Source organism: Elephas maximus, chromosome 7 (assembly GCF_024166365.1).
Source record: "Elephas maximus indicus isolate mEleMax1 chromosome 7, mEleMax1 primary haplotype, whole genome shotgun sequence".
In the NCBI taxonomy this organism is placed as follows: Eukaryota; Metazoa; Chordata; class Mammalia; order Proboscidea; family Elephantidae; genus Elephas; species Elephas maximus.
The window spans coordinates 129459433-129474043 of NC_064825.1; the positions used below are offsets into that span (position 1 = coordinate 129459433).

Genomic DNA, 14611 nt, shown 5'->3' on the forward strand with positions numbered 1-14611 from the left:
GCAGGTGAGTTAACTCAGGGCACTTAGGCAGGTGCCTCCAGATTCCTCATCTGTAATTCGAGATGAGGACAGCACTTGTTTCACGGGACGTGTTATGGATCCTAAGTGAGTTTATACACTGATGTCCTTAGAACAGGGCTTCAAGCATTTATTATTGCTGTTATTTTGGGGGGAGGTATTGTTATTTGGCACCAAACCCTACTCCATTCACAGCAGCCAGGGCACCTGGCAACCTTGTGCAGAAAAAATCCCATATTTTCCAGGTCTGCATTTGTCAGGAGGTGACTGCGGGCAAGGTTGGCACCTGACCTCCAGAGTGTGTCAAATGCAGGGCTGAGGGTGCCTAGCCCGTGTTGGCACCAATTACAGCTCAGAGGATGTTAGTTCCTCTCTTAATGCCCCAGTCGGCCCCAACCAAGTCTCCTGCCAGCTGGAGCCCCAGTCTAGGGTGTGAGTGAACAGGCAAATATTTTCAAATGAAGTGGTGGGCGCGGAGCTAGAAGTCGGTATGCCCTGAGACGCTGTAGCCATCGATCGGCGGTAAACGCTGTGACTCTAAGCTCCCACAGGCGGGCTTCTGAGCCGGAGCCCACCGCTGCCAAACACACATTTCCAGGGAAGAGGGCCACACTTCGGAGTTCTAGGAATGCTGCGCTCTGGCCCCTGGGAAACAGGATGCATTGGATAGTTTGCGGACCGGGCCGTCCAGGCACCTGCGAGCGGAGTCGGTAGATATTTGGGTAAAATATATATTTAATAAATTAAGAAATTATTTATTGCGCAATTGTACGCTTTGGGAGGGGCAGTGGTGGTTTCGTTTCGTCCCGTTGTGCATGGGGTTGCAGAAGTCGTCGCTGACGGCAAGGCAAATAACAACAGTATGCTTTCGAGGCGGGGGAAGACAGGCAGTGAGGCCCGGGTGCCTGCAAGTCTGCGGCGCCGAAGGCAGGTGGCGACAAAGGCTCATTCATCGACACCATTCGCCAAGCTCGCAACGCCGTCTGGGCTCCGTCCAGAGAACTCGGAATCTGGACAAATGGAAGCCATGGGTAGGCGAAGGAGAGACTCAAGGACGTGCTGATCAGGGATGAGGTGCTCGAAGTACTCTTGGGTCTGGGTAAACCCAGATGGAGGTGGGAGACCGGGGCCCAGAGGGGGCGGAGCTTGCACCAAGAAGGTGGAGCCTAAGGTGGGCGGGGTTATGCATTTGCAGGAGGTGGAGCCTGAAGACTGCTCTGTGCTCCGCTTGGGCGGTCCTGGTGCTGGAAGCCCGCAGCAGAGGATGCTCTGGGTGGGCGGGGCTTAAGGGGCCGCCAAGGACGGAGTTTGGGCTTTTTTAAGTGGGCGGGCCCTGGGGCTTAGTGTAGGTGGGGCCATGACCTCTGTGAAGGGAAAGTGTCTTGGCCGTACGTGGGCGAAGCTCTTCCGCTGGCAGGTCTCGGAAGGACGGCGAGGGGGCGGGGCGTGTAGCTGGGGGCGGGGCCTGAAGAGAGCGTGAGGGGAACGTGTCCACTCTTGGAGGGTGGAGTTGGCCTCTCTGTGGGACACAGTTGGTATCTGTGGGATTCCCTGCACTCGTGGACGGTCTGAGGCTCTGTGAAGGGGCGGAGTTTGTAGTTGTTAGGCGGAGCGTGCTGGGGGCTCTGGGCGGTGTTTATACCTCCAGGGAGCCAATCTCTGCACAGGCCGCAAGAAGGGGAGGGGCTTATCGCACTGGTGGGCGGGGCCAGTGGCGCAGGCGTCGGCCTGGGCGGGGCTGGTGGAACAAATAGTATTGCCGGAAACTCTGAGCTGGCAGGGGTCGACGCTTGACAACAGTTGGTGGGCGTGGTCGTAGGTCCGAGAGGCGGGGCCGATAGCCCCCGAGTCCACCTGACTGGGCCGCGCCGGGATGGGCGGGGCCTGAGAGTCCGTGGGCGGAGCCTGCGATACCGCCCCGGCTTGGCCCCGGGAGGCCGTCTGTTTAGGCCCGCACGCAGCTCCGCATCTGGTGTTCATTACAGAATGACAAAGAGCCGGCTCCGGGCCCCCTTCCCCACTTCGATCCTCCCCTCCAATTGCAGTGCATTTAACTCTTTCCTGCCCTCGAGGAGCACTGGATCCCGTACCCGGGGTCGCGGGAGGGAATCTTTGACGTCCGGACAGGTTTTGTCACCGTCGCCTCAATGCTGCGCATTCACCTTCTTCCAGGACCCAGGCGTCTTGGCCGCCCCGCGACCCCCACCCGCAGCCAGCAAACCTCCCCGATGGCGCCTCCGAGGTTAAAGGCTTGGCAGGATCTGGCGGAGGCTTCTGGTTTGAGTTAGGGGAACGTGAAAGCGGGGGCCGGGGGCGGTGCGTAGCGTTCCCTCCGCCCCCTTAGCGGCGGTCCCCGGGTTCGTCTACAGCTCCGGCCCCTCCTCTCCTGGTCCCCTGAGGCCCAGCCCAAGCCTTCCAGCCCCAGCCCAGATCTTAGGGCCGGAGGGTGGCGTAGGACTGTGGAAGAAAAGGGGCTCTGGGCTGCTCCTCCTCGCCTGTCCGGGTGGTCGTGACGGCCCTGCCCCGTCCTAATTAGAGGCCCCGGAGAGGCTGCAACTGAAAAATTACAGGGGCGGTGGGAACTGGCGCCTCCCCCGCCTGGGTCCCCCCGTCCCCGCAAGGCTGTGAGCACGGGCAGGGGAGGGAGGCTGCCGGGTCTCCCAGGCTTGATCTTTGACCAGCCCCTCCTCCAGTTCCTGGGACACCTCAGACCCGAGCAGCCTGAACTCTGGCTCAACCGAGGTCTCCTGGGTTCTCTCTGTTCCCACACCACCCTCAACTCACAGGGAGAAGAGCAAAGAGTGGCCCAGAAGGGAAGGCCTTGCTTGCGAGGCTGCTGGGGAGTTGGAGGTGGGAGCCTAGCCCAGGGTATTTCCCCCTGGGTTCCTTGCTCTCCCATGCCCAGCCTGCTCGGCTCTGGCCCTCACTTCCTCCCCAGAGCTCTTAGAACCCAGGGGATAGTAGCATCCTCAGGTGGCCTCCACTTCTGGGCCACCTGCAGAGATGGGAAGGGAAGTACCAGAAGCAAGTTAGGAGAGCCTCGGTCTCTAGCCAGCCCCTCACTCCCCATAACCCTAGGTCCAGAGCCTGCCTTTGGGCTCTAAGCCCCAGTTTAAGTCCAGTCCAGCAGGAGCCCTTATTCTAGAAACTTCCCCTAGAGTCATCCCCACATTCTTGGAGTTTTGGTAAAAAAAAAAAAAAAAAGAGAGAGAGAGAGAGAGATACAGGATTCTCCTCATTCCAAACCTTCACTCCTGGGCTCACTATGTGACCTTGGGCAAGGCTATGCCCTCTCTGGGTTTCTGCTTCCCCAAGAATCTCTGAAGCATACCCTTGCTCAAAGGGTCTTACCTTACTTCCTTGCAGGCCCAGCCATGCTGAAGAAGGCCCCCCTCCTTTTCCTTTGTCCTCTCAGACCCTCCCCTCAGGCACCAATGGGGGCCAGGAGCTTTGGGTGAGATTGGCACTCCGTTTATTGGAGAAGACCCCAGCACCCACCCCCTGAGGTCTTGGGGGCCTTGGCCTCTCCTCTGTCATGAGCACCAGGCCGGGAGCAGAGTTCCCACGAGTCAAGTCATGGTGATGGGAGAGGTGCCTGGCTGGGCCAGGGAAGCAGATAGCCCTCTGTCCAGGCAGGTGACCCCCATGGGTTCCTGGTGCAGCCTCAGCCATGTGTCCAGCGCACACTCCTTCCCCCATTCCATAGAGGGGGGCCATACCCCATCACACGCTGGTTCTGCAGGTCTGCACCCCTGTGAGGCTGCCCCGGGGGGGTGCGGGTTCCATTGAGCTCTTGCTTCCAGCGTGGGTGACCCAGCGATAGCAGTCAGTGACACTTTTGTTAGGCGCATGGGGGCCACAGCGGGTGCAGTATACGATGCCCAGTGCAAGTAGGACCACCAAGAAGACACATGTTGGCACCAGAAGTGCCACCAACAGCCATCGATCATCCCTTGGGCTGTGACCTGCTAGACTGGCCTCCCCCAGGGCTGTTGGGGCTGTTGTGGGGTCCACTGAGGGTAACCATGGGGCTAGCTTGGGCTCAGGGGCACCTTCCCTTGGGACTTGGGGGGCTTTGGAATGCGGGTGTGTAGGGCTGCTGGGTGAGGTCTGGTTAGTGGGGCTCTGAGGGGGTAGGGGAGTGGGGAGTGCAGGGAGCTGGGTGGCAGCAGGCACAGGGACTCGATGAGCAGGGGCCACAGGGGACCTGGGAGTGATGGTCAGAGGGGGCTGCACAGTTGGGGTAACAGGAAGCTGGGTGGTCTGAGCTCTGAGCACTAGGACATCTGGGGTTTGAGGGAGTTGATGGGCACGGGGAGTGGTGACCAGTGGGGCATGGTTAGCTGAAATTCGAGGCAAATGAGTGGTGGTCTGGGTATCAGTGACCTGGGTGTCTTGGGCCGTGGGGGACTGGTGGGCATGGAACAGTTCAGGGTGTTTGGCTGAGATAATGGGGGGCTGGTGGGCAGGGGGCCGTGCTGGCTGAGTGGCAGAGATAATGGGGGGCTGGTGGGCAGGGGGCCGTGCTGGGTGAGTGGCAGAGATAATGGGGGGCTGGTGGGCAGGGGGAAGATTCGGAGAGTTGGCTGAGATTCTGGGGAACTGGTGGTCAGGGGGCAAAGCTGGGTGTGCGGCAGGGATCATGGGGGGCTGATGGGCAGAAGCCAGGGGTGGGTGTGTGGCAGAGATAATGGCGGGCTGGTGGGCAGAAGGCAGTGTGGGGCGCGTGGCAGAGATCACCATGGGCCGGGTGACAGAGAGCACTGCAGAGTGGTAGGGGACTCGGGGGGCACTGAGTGGGGGTGGCCAGGTGGGCCCCGGGTAGGACCTCTGAGGCTCTCGGGCCTCTGGGAAGCTGGGCCTGTAGACCAGGCCAAAGTCAGTCAGCTGCGTGGGCTCCATCCATGGCACCCCCGGCATCTCGGTCCAGCCACCATCAAAGGCCTCCCAGACCTCATCTTCATCCTCCTCATCCTCCTTGTCATCCAGCAGCTCATCCTCCAGGTCCTGGGAAGCCCTGGCACCCGTGGCCCCTGCAGGGCTGCAGCTGATCCCATCTGCTTCAAGCTCATGGCCCTCGCTGCAGTAGCACTCGAAGCCACCAACGTAGTTGACGCACATCTGCTGGCACACTCCAGCGATCTGGCACTCATCAGTGTCCACGCAGCGATGTGGCTCGTCCTCAGCTGGTCGGAAACCCAGGCGACAGTGGCAGCTGTAGCCTTGTGGCCCGCCGGGCTCACACTGCTGCTCACACGGGGCCTGGGCGCAAGGGTCCTCGCAGCTGCGCCCATCCGCTGCCAGCCGGAAGCCCTCGGAGCAGCGGCAGGACACGCGCCCATCCACCTCCTCCACACATTCGTGTTCGCAGCCCCCGTTGTCCGGGCCGCAGCCGGTTCCTGGGCACACGGGCCCAGCCCGCGACCAGCCCACGCCACCCTCGGGCTGCTTCACACAGAGCAGAGAGGCTCCCCTGCCCGCCTGGCACTGCACGGCAGCCACGGAGCCGAAGGGCAGCCACTCGAACTCGGTGGAGACCAGGTGGAAGGGCGTGGTGTAGACGGCTGGGCCGGCCTGGCCCGCCTCCTCCGGCAACGCCTGGCAGGCGCCCTCAAAGCCGAACTGGCACAGGTAGCCATCGACGGCCAGCGTGCACGAGCCCTCGAGCCAGCGATGCTCGCCAGTTGCCTCCAGGGCAGCGCAGCGCTGGGCTGGGCAGGGGCCGCCGGTGGCTGGCAAGGCCCAGTTGGTGAAAGCGGTGTCCTGGTCTCCCGTGGTCCACGTGAAGCCGCGCAGGGGGCGCTGCGGTTGACACTGTCGCGGCTGCCGCTGCAGCCCGATCCACAGCAGCCGGCCAGCGGGGCCGGCGCCCACCAGGCTGTCCACACGCCGCGCCTCCTCGAGGGTCCTCGGCGTGGCCAGGTCGCCCCCCAGCTCGCGGCAGGCCCGCCAGGCCTCCAGGAAGGTGCGGCGCCGCGGGAAGAGCGCGTAGCAGCTGCCTGGGCCGCAGGCGGCGCGAGGCTCGGCGGCCCCGGGGGCCTGGCCCAGCGCGGGCACCACGGCCGCCCAGGCCAGCAGCAGGCGCAGCAGCATCGCGACGCCCCCCGACTGGCCCGGGCCCGGCCCGCCGAAGCTCTTGACAGGGGGAGGGGCTGGACCTGGGGGCGGGCCGGGGGCGGGCCGGGAGGGTCGGACCTTGTAAGGAGCCGCTTGGGGCGGCTGCCAGCCCCGGGCTCCTGTTCCCCCAGGACCGCCGGAGCAGGAAGCGGGCGGGCGGAGACAGTGGTGAGGGTCCCGGGGGAGCGGGGTGGGACGGGGGCGGGGAGGAGGGGCAAGGCTGGGAGTCAGGGACGGGAGACGCCTCAGAAGGCTGGCCCGACCCTCCCACCAAAAGCTCCAGCACAGCCGGGGCTGGGGTGGAGGTGGGGCGAGGTCTCTTTCCAGAGACCCACAGACCCAGATTTGGACACACGACCTCATCACACCGGGAGCAGACTCTCGGCTTGACTGCCTGTCATCCATGTGGAAACATACCCTGATCTATTCCGTTCAGCACCGTGGGCAGGCTTCTCTGCTGCCGGCTCCTCACCAGCAAGGGCACTGCCCCCAACACCCTGTCCCTTGGCTCCAAAATGCTAAGTCGTTGGCCTCACTGTGAACCCACGCTGGCCTGCAGCCTCCTTCCCATGCAGGCACACGCTCTGACATGCTAAGCCCCTAAGTTGCACCTACAAAGATGGTGTGGCATTCTACATATCCTAAACATAATAAGTCCCTCAAGGTTCACATGAATGGGAACCTTCTCGATCCCTTGGGCATGGACACCCTCAACTCCTCCTTTGTAGACCAAGCCCCTGCCTCAACCTCCCCCACCCGAGCTTCCTGGGGCCAGTGGGCAGAGAGGACTAACAGAGGGGGGCAGGAGGCTGCCCTTCCTTTGTGACCCTGCTCGGCCTGGAGCCCTGGGAACCTGGGCTTAGAGGGGGAGGAGGCAGCCCCCAAACAGGAAATGCCTCTCTGGGCTCCTGCTGCAGGAGGGCAGGGTGCCTGGGGGAGGGGGCAGGGCTGCACTCAGGGTGAGCAGAGCCGGCTGTGAGGGGACTGATTTGAGGCCGTGTATGGACACTGGGCTCACAATGACACGCACACGTATGTGGCACGGGTGTCAACATGCACATGTGTGGAGCTCTCCCTGCCCCCAGGGCCTGCTGTGTGGGTCTGGCCTGGGCCCTCTTCTCCACCCCTCCTAGAGGCCTGTGGCTGAGCCCAGCCCCTGATGGTCCCTGGGGAGCTGGTTGGCGGGTTAACCCCTGCACGTCCACTGCACTCTGAGCAGATGCTCGACCCGCTGCCCTGACGCAGCTTCCTCCTCAGCCTCTGATCCGCTGTGTGACCCGGGGGAAGTCACTGACTCTCTCTGGGCCTCCGTTTCTGTTATTTACAAACTCGGGGCAAGGTGTCCTGGCCTCTCAGCTCCCCAGGGCTGTTGTATCACAGCACTCAGTGTTCGCAAATGTGCTTTGTCAGCTGCGGAGGATGAGGCGACCGTGCCTTAGTCTTCCGATCAAATCAGGGTAGGGGTGGGGGACCACCTAACAGTGCCTGGGCTGGCCTTGCGGACACAGGCAGCGCCGTGAGAGCCAAGGCATAGGGAGCTCTTGCCATGTGCCCAGGAGCTCCTTCTCACCGGGTCTAGGGCAGCGATGCACACAGAATTTTCTCCCTTTTGGGAGCGGCAAGTCGATATGGGGCAATTAGTCCTTCCGCTGGCTCAGGCCCCAGGCCTTGAGATCATCATCAACTCCTCTCTCTCCCACACCCCGAGTTCAATCTTGCAGCAAACTCCGTTGGATTTGAACAGATCCAGAACCCGGCCACTTCTCACCACCTTCTTTGCCACTAGCCCAGGCCACTATCATCTCCTGTCCCAGTTCCTGCAAACAGCCTCTCCCTGGCCTCGGCTGTCTCTCCAGCCCTCTGCACCCCTCCCCACATGACAGCCAGTGAAAGTGGTCCTTTTAAACCTGAGTCAGATTGGATCCTTCTGCTCAGAACACTCCCAAGCCCCATCTCGCTTAGAGGAAAGGCCAAGGTCCTAGTGGTCTGCCCCCAGACCTTTCGTCCACCTCGCTCCCCCTGTTATAGCTGCTCTGGCCTCCTTACTGTTCCTTAAGCTCCCAGGCACAAGTCTGCCTCAGGGCCTTCGCTCTGGCTGTTCCCCCTGCCAGTGCAGCTCCTCGTGCAATAACTGCCCACTTCCCTCAGGTCTCTCCGCTTAAGCCTCAGAGCCCCCACCTCCCCTAGGACTCCCCGGCCCCCTGATCTGGCTCCATTTTCTTCCCTTGTGCTTATCATGACCTGGCATGGTATATATTTACTTATTGATTTGCTTACGGCCTGAACCTCCCTAGCCCAGGGTTTCTGAACTTTGATATTCAGGTTGGATAATTCTTTTTTTTTTTTTTTTTTAATTTTTATTGTGCCTTAAGTGGAAATTTACAAATCAAGCCAGTCTCTCATACAAAAATTTATATACCTCTTGCTATATACGCCTAGTTGCTCTCCTCCTAATGAGACAGCACACTTCTCTCCACCCTCTATTTTCACATCCATTCAGCCAGCTTCTGTCCCCCTCTGTCCTCTCATCTCCCCTCCACACAGGAGCTGCCCACAGTCTCATGTGTCTACTTGATCTAAGAAGCTCACTCCTCACCAGTATCATCTTCTATTCCACAGTCCAGTCCAATCCCTGTCTGAAGAGTTGGCTTTGGTAATGGTTCCTGTCTTGGGCTAACAGAAGGTCTGGGGACCATGACCTCTGGGGTCCTTCTAGTCTCAGTCAGACCATTAAATCTGGTCTTTTTATGAGAATTTGAGTTCTGCACCCTACTGCTTTCCTGCTTCCTCAGGGGTTCTCAGTTGTATTCTCTGTCAGGGCTGTCATTGGTAGCAGCCGGGCACCATCTAGTTCTTCTGGTCTCAGGATGATGTAGTCTCTGGTTTATGTGGCCCTTTCTGTCTCTTGGGCTCATAATTACCTTGTGTCTTTGGTGTTCTTCATTCTCCTTTGCTCCAGGTAGGTTGAGACCAATTGATGCATCTTAGATGGCTGCTTGCTAGCATTCAAAACCCAAGTGCCACTCTTCAAAGTGGGATGCAGAATGTTTTGTTAATAGATTTTATTATGCCAATTGACCTAGAAGTCCCCTGAAACCATGGTCCCCAAACCCCCGCCCCTGCTACACTGGCCTTCGAAGAGTTGGGTTTATTCAGGAAGCTTCTTTGCTCTTGGTTTAGTCCAGTTATGCTGACCTCTCCTGTACTGTGTATTGTCTTTCCCTTCACCTAAAATAGTTCTTGTCTATTATCTAATTAGTGAATATCCCCCTCCCTCCTTCCCCACTCTCGCAACCATCAAAGAATATTTTCTTATCTGTTAAACTATTTCTTGTGTTCTTATGATAGTGGCCTCATACAATATTTGCCCTTTTGCCACTGACTGATTTCACTCAGCGTAATGCCTTCCAGATTTCCCCATGTTATGAAATGTTTCACGGATTCATCATTGCTCTTTAAAGACGCACAGTATTCCATTGTGTGAATAAACCATAATTTATTTATCCATCCATCCATTGATGGGCACCATGGTTGCTTCCATTTTTTGCTATTGTAAACAGCGCTGCAATGAACATGGGTGTGCGTATATCTGTTCGTGTAAAGGCTCTTATTTCTCTAGGATATATTCCAAGCAGGTTGGATAATTCTTTGTTGAGGGATCCAGGCTGTGCATTGGAGGATGTTTAACATCCTTGGCTTCTACCCACTCATTGCCAGTAGCATCTCCCCTGTCATGGCAACCAAAAATGTCTCCAGACATTGCCAAATGGCCCCTGGGGGGCAACGTTGCCTCCAGTTGGGAGCTTCTTTCCTAGGAGACTGTTAACTCCATGACAGCAGGGTCGTTGTCTTGTTCCCTGCTGCACTCCCAGTGCCTAAAAAGCACCTGGCCCACGGCTGCTGCTCAGTAGGGAAGGGGAAGTACAGGGCCTTGCTCTGGGTGACAACTGTGGGGAGCTGGGATTTTGCTTGCAACCAAAGCCCACCTGCTCCACACACACACCCAGCCTTCCCCCATGAAGTCAGGCTACCCTAGAACTGAGACATCCCTGAAAATCAGCAAGCCTTTTTGCACTTAGGGAAACTGAGGCCCAGAGAGTCTCAGAGCAAGTGGGTCTCCGAGCCGGGACTAGAGCCAAGGCCTCCTGACTCCTATTCCAGTGCTTCCTTTGCTGTGGCACCCTAAGGACCCTGTGAGGGGGGGCATGTTGTGACACAGCCAGCCCCCCTAAGAGCCAGGGCCTAGGGAGCTCTTGATGAGAAGATGGAAGGAAGGCATGACAGGAGGAAGGCACATCCTGGGGAAGGTCCTGAGGTGGGAGCACTCAAGATGTGTCTGGAGAATGCAGAGGACTCTACTGGCCTGGAGTGAGGGACATCTAGAGGGATGGGAGAAAGCAAGGGAGAGAGAATGCCAGAAGGGGACTGGGGCCTGGCTTGGCAGGCGTTGAGCTGTCTCCTAAAGGCTGGGCCTCCATTGTGAGGCATGCTGAGAGAGCTTTGTGGCTGGTGTGTGGTGGGTGGAGGGGGACCAGAGGCTAAGGACCAGTTAGGAGACTGTTGCAATAGTCCAGGAGAGGGGAGGGGAGCTGGCTGGAGAGCTGGGCAGCAGGGCGGGTCGGGCTGGGGGAGGCGGCCTCTGGAGGCTCCTCAGGGCGGGTGGGAGCCCAGTCCAAGGGTGTGGCAAGCCCAGTCATGATCTGGGCAATAGCTGTTGCTGGGGCGGCCAAGGGGAGGCTGTAGGCTGTCTGGCAAGTGGGTGGGTCAGATCAGAGGTCGGGACCCCAGCCTCCTTGGGGGTGAGGAATTGGGGAGACAGGCAAAGGAACCAGGAGAAGGAGGGTCAAAGGCCAAATTCCAGATGTACTAGCTGGGCCTACTTGGGAATGGAGGGAAGTCAGAACCAGCACCACAGGAGGAACTCTGCCCCAACAAGGCTGAGGGTTTGGTGGGCAGAGAATTAGTCTTAGGGGTGCACCTGGGTGCCCAGTTTGGGAGGATGCCTGGCACTCATTTGTCCCCTCTGTTTGGGAGAGGTGGGGTTGAGGCTGCCCCACATGGGGTGGGCATAGCCTCAGGGATCTGGGTGTGAGCAGCTACGGAGGTAGAGAGGGAGCTGGTTGGCATCTTATGTTTCCTCCTAGATTGCTTGAGCCTGACTCATCTTGGTCCCCCCATAGCATAGAGAAGATGCTAATTAATACAACAAATGCTTCAAGGGTGGGCAGGTGGATGGATGGATGGATGGACGATGGACGAATGGATGGATGGAAAATGAATGAATGGATGGAAAGATAGGAGGATGAATGGAAGTATGGTTAGATGGGAGGATGGATGGATGGATGGATGGATGGATGGATGGATGGATGGATGGATGGATGGATGGATGGATGGATGGATGGATGGAAGGGCGGGTGGATGGGTGGATGGATGGATGGATGATGGATGGATGGATGAAAAGATGATTAGTTGGGACGGTAGATGGATGGATGGATAGATGGATGGACTGATGGAGAGATGGTTAGGTGGGAGGATGGGTGGACAGATGGATGAGTGGACAGATGGATAGATATGTGGATGTAAGAATGAGTGAGTGGATGGATGAATAGATGGGTAAGTGAATGGGTGTGTGGATGAGAAGATATATAGACACATGGTTGGATACAGGGATATCAGCATAAGTGGGGGTTCTGATGCATTTAGAGCAGCCGCCATGATGAATGCATGCTTAGGATGTAACTCTAGGGATCTGAAGGATCACAGCCCAGTGGGGCAGGGCGGCTTGGGAAGGCCATCTGCAGGGATCCCGTGATGCTTCCCCAGGTACCACACAGCCTGTTTTCTCTGCTGGGCTCTGACAGGGGATAGAGATAGGGACTGGGGATAGGGGACAGTGCACTTTCCAAGCTAAGGCACTGGGTTCAGCTCACATTTGGGGTTAGTGGTCAGGGGGCTGGGGTTTCCAGCTCTGATCAAGGCCCAGTTGGTGGAGAGCTCCCCTTGAGAGGAACATGAAGACAGAAGCCCCCTCCCTGGAAGAAGCCTCATCTTCCTGCTACTGGGACAAGCACAAGGCCTGGTGGTTGGGATGCAGTGTGTGGGCCCGTGGGGGTGAGGGTGAGGGCGGCCTGCAGAGGGGCTGGCCTGGAGAGGCTCAGTGGAGCAGCCAGAATGGGGGAGTCAAGAGCAATGGGGGGCGCCCCGGGCAGGCGTCCTTGTGAGCATTGGCGTGCCAGGCCGCTGAGCCAGCACATTGCTTTGTGTACAAATCACCTCCTTTACTTCTTTCCTTTGTCCCCATCCCCCACCTCCCTCCATTTCTAAATTCTTCCCAAACCACCCGCCTTTGGGCTGTCAGGAAGAAGGGCTGACGGGTGGGCGGAGGCGCCTGGTGTTGGGTGGGGAGGGGGGAATGAGAGGTGGGTGAGGTCCCTAGGCTGGGCAGGCAGGGAGGGAAGAGGAGGGGGCTCTGGGAGGGAGGGGAGGGAGGGGGAACTTCCTCCGCTCCCCACTTGTAGGCGAAGCCTGTGTGGTTCTGCGGGGGAGAGCCCTGGGACGAGGGGTGGGGAACTGGGGCCTGGACAGGGCGGAGAGACAGGCTTGGGGAGGTGGGGCCCAGGAAGAAGGAATGTAGTCCAGACCAGGCTGCCCCTGGGGATAAAGGGTTCTAACAGCTGGAGGGAAATGGGGGTGTCCTTGTCATGGAGAGAGACTGTGCATGTGAGGGTACCTGGGTGTCCATGCACCACCTGTGTGTGCACATGTGTGTGCTCACACATGCCTGGCGTGGTGTCGGTGTGCACATCTGGGTGTTGTGTCTGTCCCAGCGTGCCCATACCCGTGCCCCCAGCTGTTGGGGGGAAGTACATGGCTGCCCCTGGATTGCCCAGCCTGGGCCCAGCTGAGGCCCTGTTCTGCCTCCTGGTGGACACCTGACCTGACCATCTGGCCACATCTGCCCACATCAGGGCTGAAAGGGCCCAACACCCCCCAACACACACCCAAAGAAGGCTGAGCTTGCCCAAGATTCCTTCCAAGAGCAGGCTGGGTCAGGGGCTCATAGGAGCGGCTGCACGGAAAATGAGAATGGGGGCCTCCTGTTCCTTGGTTCTTGTCCTCCCCTCTCGTGCCCTTTCACCTTGGCTCCTTGGTAAGAAGTAGGAGAGCCTGTATCCCAAGGCTAGCCTCGCGGAATCCTCCAGGAAAGTTCCAGCTGGCTCTGTCACAGCCTCAGTTTCCTGATCTGTGCAGAGGGTACCTGTGGGAGTGGACCTTCTGACCTCTGTGGTGTCTGCCAGAGGATGCCACGTAGGGTGGCCAACTTGGCCGGCTTTGCTGAGGACTTTCTGGTTTCCACACTGGGATTCCTGTGTCCCAAGTAAACTGGGTGGGTTGGTCACCTGACTTCCAGGGCGGTTCTCTTTCTAACACATGCTTCTCACTTCTACCCCAGTCTCAGCCCCCACCCTCCATCTCTGGAATTTTCTCTGCTCCCTCTTACTTTTTCTCCTCTTATTTATGTCCAAGACCTTCCTCTTCCTGCCCTCTCTGTCCCCAGGGACACTTCAGTCTCACTCTTCTCATTCTCACTGTTCCCCTTGCTCTTTCTCTGTCCCCTCTCTGTGTCTGGGGTCCTTCCCATCACCAGGACTGTCCTCTCCTTGGCCTCTGGTCTGTCTCGCCATCTCTGTCTCTCCATTCTCTGCCACTTCTGTCCCTCCCCTGTCTCCAGAGTTTCTCCCCATCTGTCTCCCCGTTTCTGTCTCCAGGGTCTCTGACTTGTCACCATCCCTGGGTGGTCCTGACCTCCCTCTACTCCCCTTGCACGGTAACCCTCAGGGTGGCTGGGGTGAAAGCCAGGTCTGGGGGCTGTGACCAGGCTGGGAAGGGGAACCCAAGCAGACCTGATATTTATGTTGGGACTTCAAAGTGGGGCAGAGGCCATGGCGGGGGCAGAGAGGGGTGGGGTGGAAGGGGCTGGGGAGCAAAAGCCAGTTAAGGTCAGCTCAGGCCCCTCCCTGGTGGGGGTCTCCTTGGTGACACACACTCCCCCATGGGACACTAGACCCTGAGTAGGAACAGAACAGGCTATTTTGGTGCAAAGTTCCAAGAAAGGCACTTCCCGTGCCCCCGGCTTCCCCCAGCCTCATCCCTCCTTCCTGTCACCCTGCACAGGCAGCGGGGGCTGGCCCCAGTGGCCCCCACCTCCTCTGAGGATCAGCCCGGGGAGGCAGGAGCTCTGAGGATGGCAGGAGCAGAGGGCTCAACCTCAGCAGGAAAGCATCCCTGGAGCTGGGACAGCCTGTGCTCTCGTTCTCCTCGCTCTCCGCTCTGGCAGAGGCCTCCCCTGGCAGGGTTGCTCGGGTCTGTAACCCTGTCAACACCAATTGGGCCAGGCCAGGCCCAGCCGGGCCCCTGGGGGCCTCTGGGGTCCACTCTGTCTGCCCGAGGGCCCAAGGGGCCAAGATAGGCTGCG

General features: G+C 59.0%; 1 protein-coding gene across 1 annotated transcript; it reads right to left on the reverse strand.

Annotated features, from left to right (window-relative positions):
- Window positions 1-3474: 3474 nt before the first annotated feature.
- On the reverse strand, window positions 3475-6112 carry CD248 (CD248 molecule). The gene has a single exon (XM_049889951.1). It carries the CDS (start codon window positions 6109-6111, stop codon window positions 3742-3744), a length of 2370 nt encoding a protein of 789 aa, XP_049745908.1. The 5' UTR covers window position 6112; the 3' UTR covers window positions 3475-3741.
- Window positions 6113-14611: the final 8499 nt, after the last annotated feature.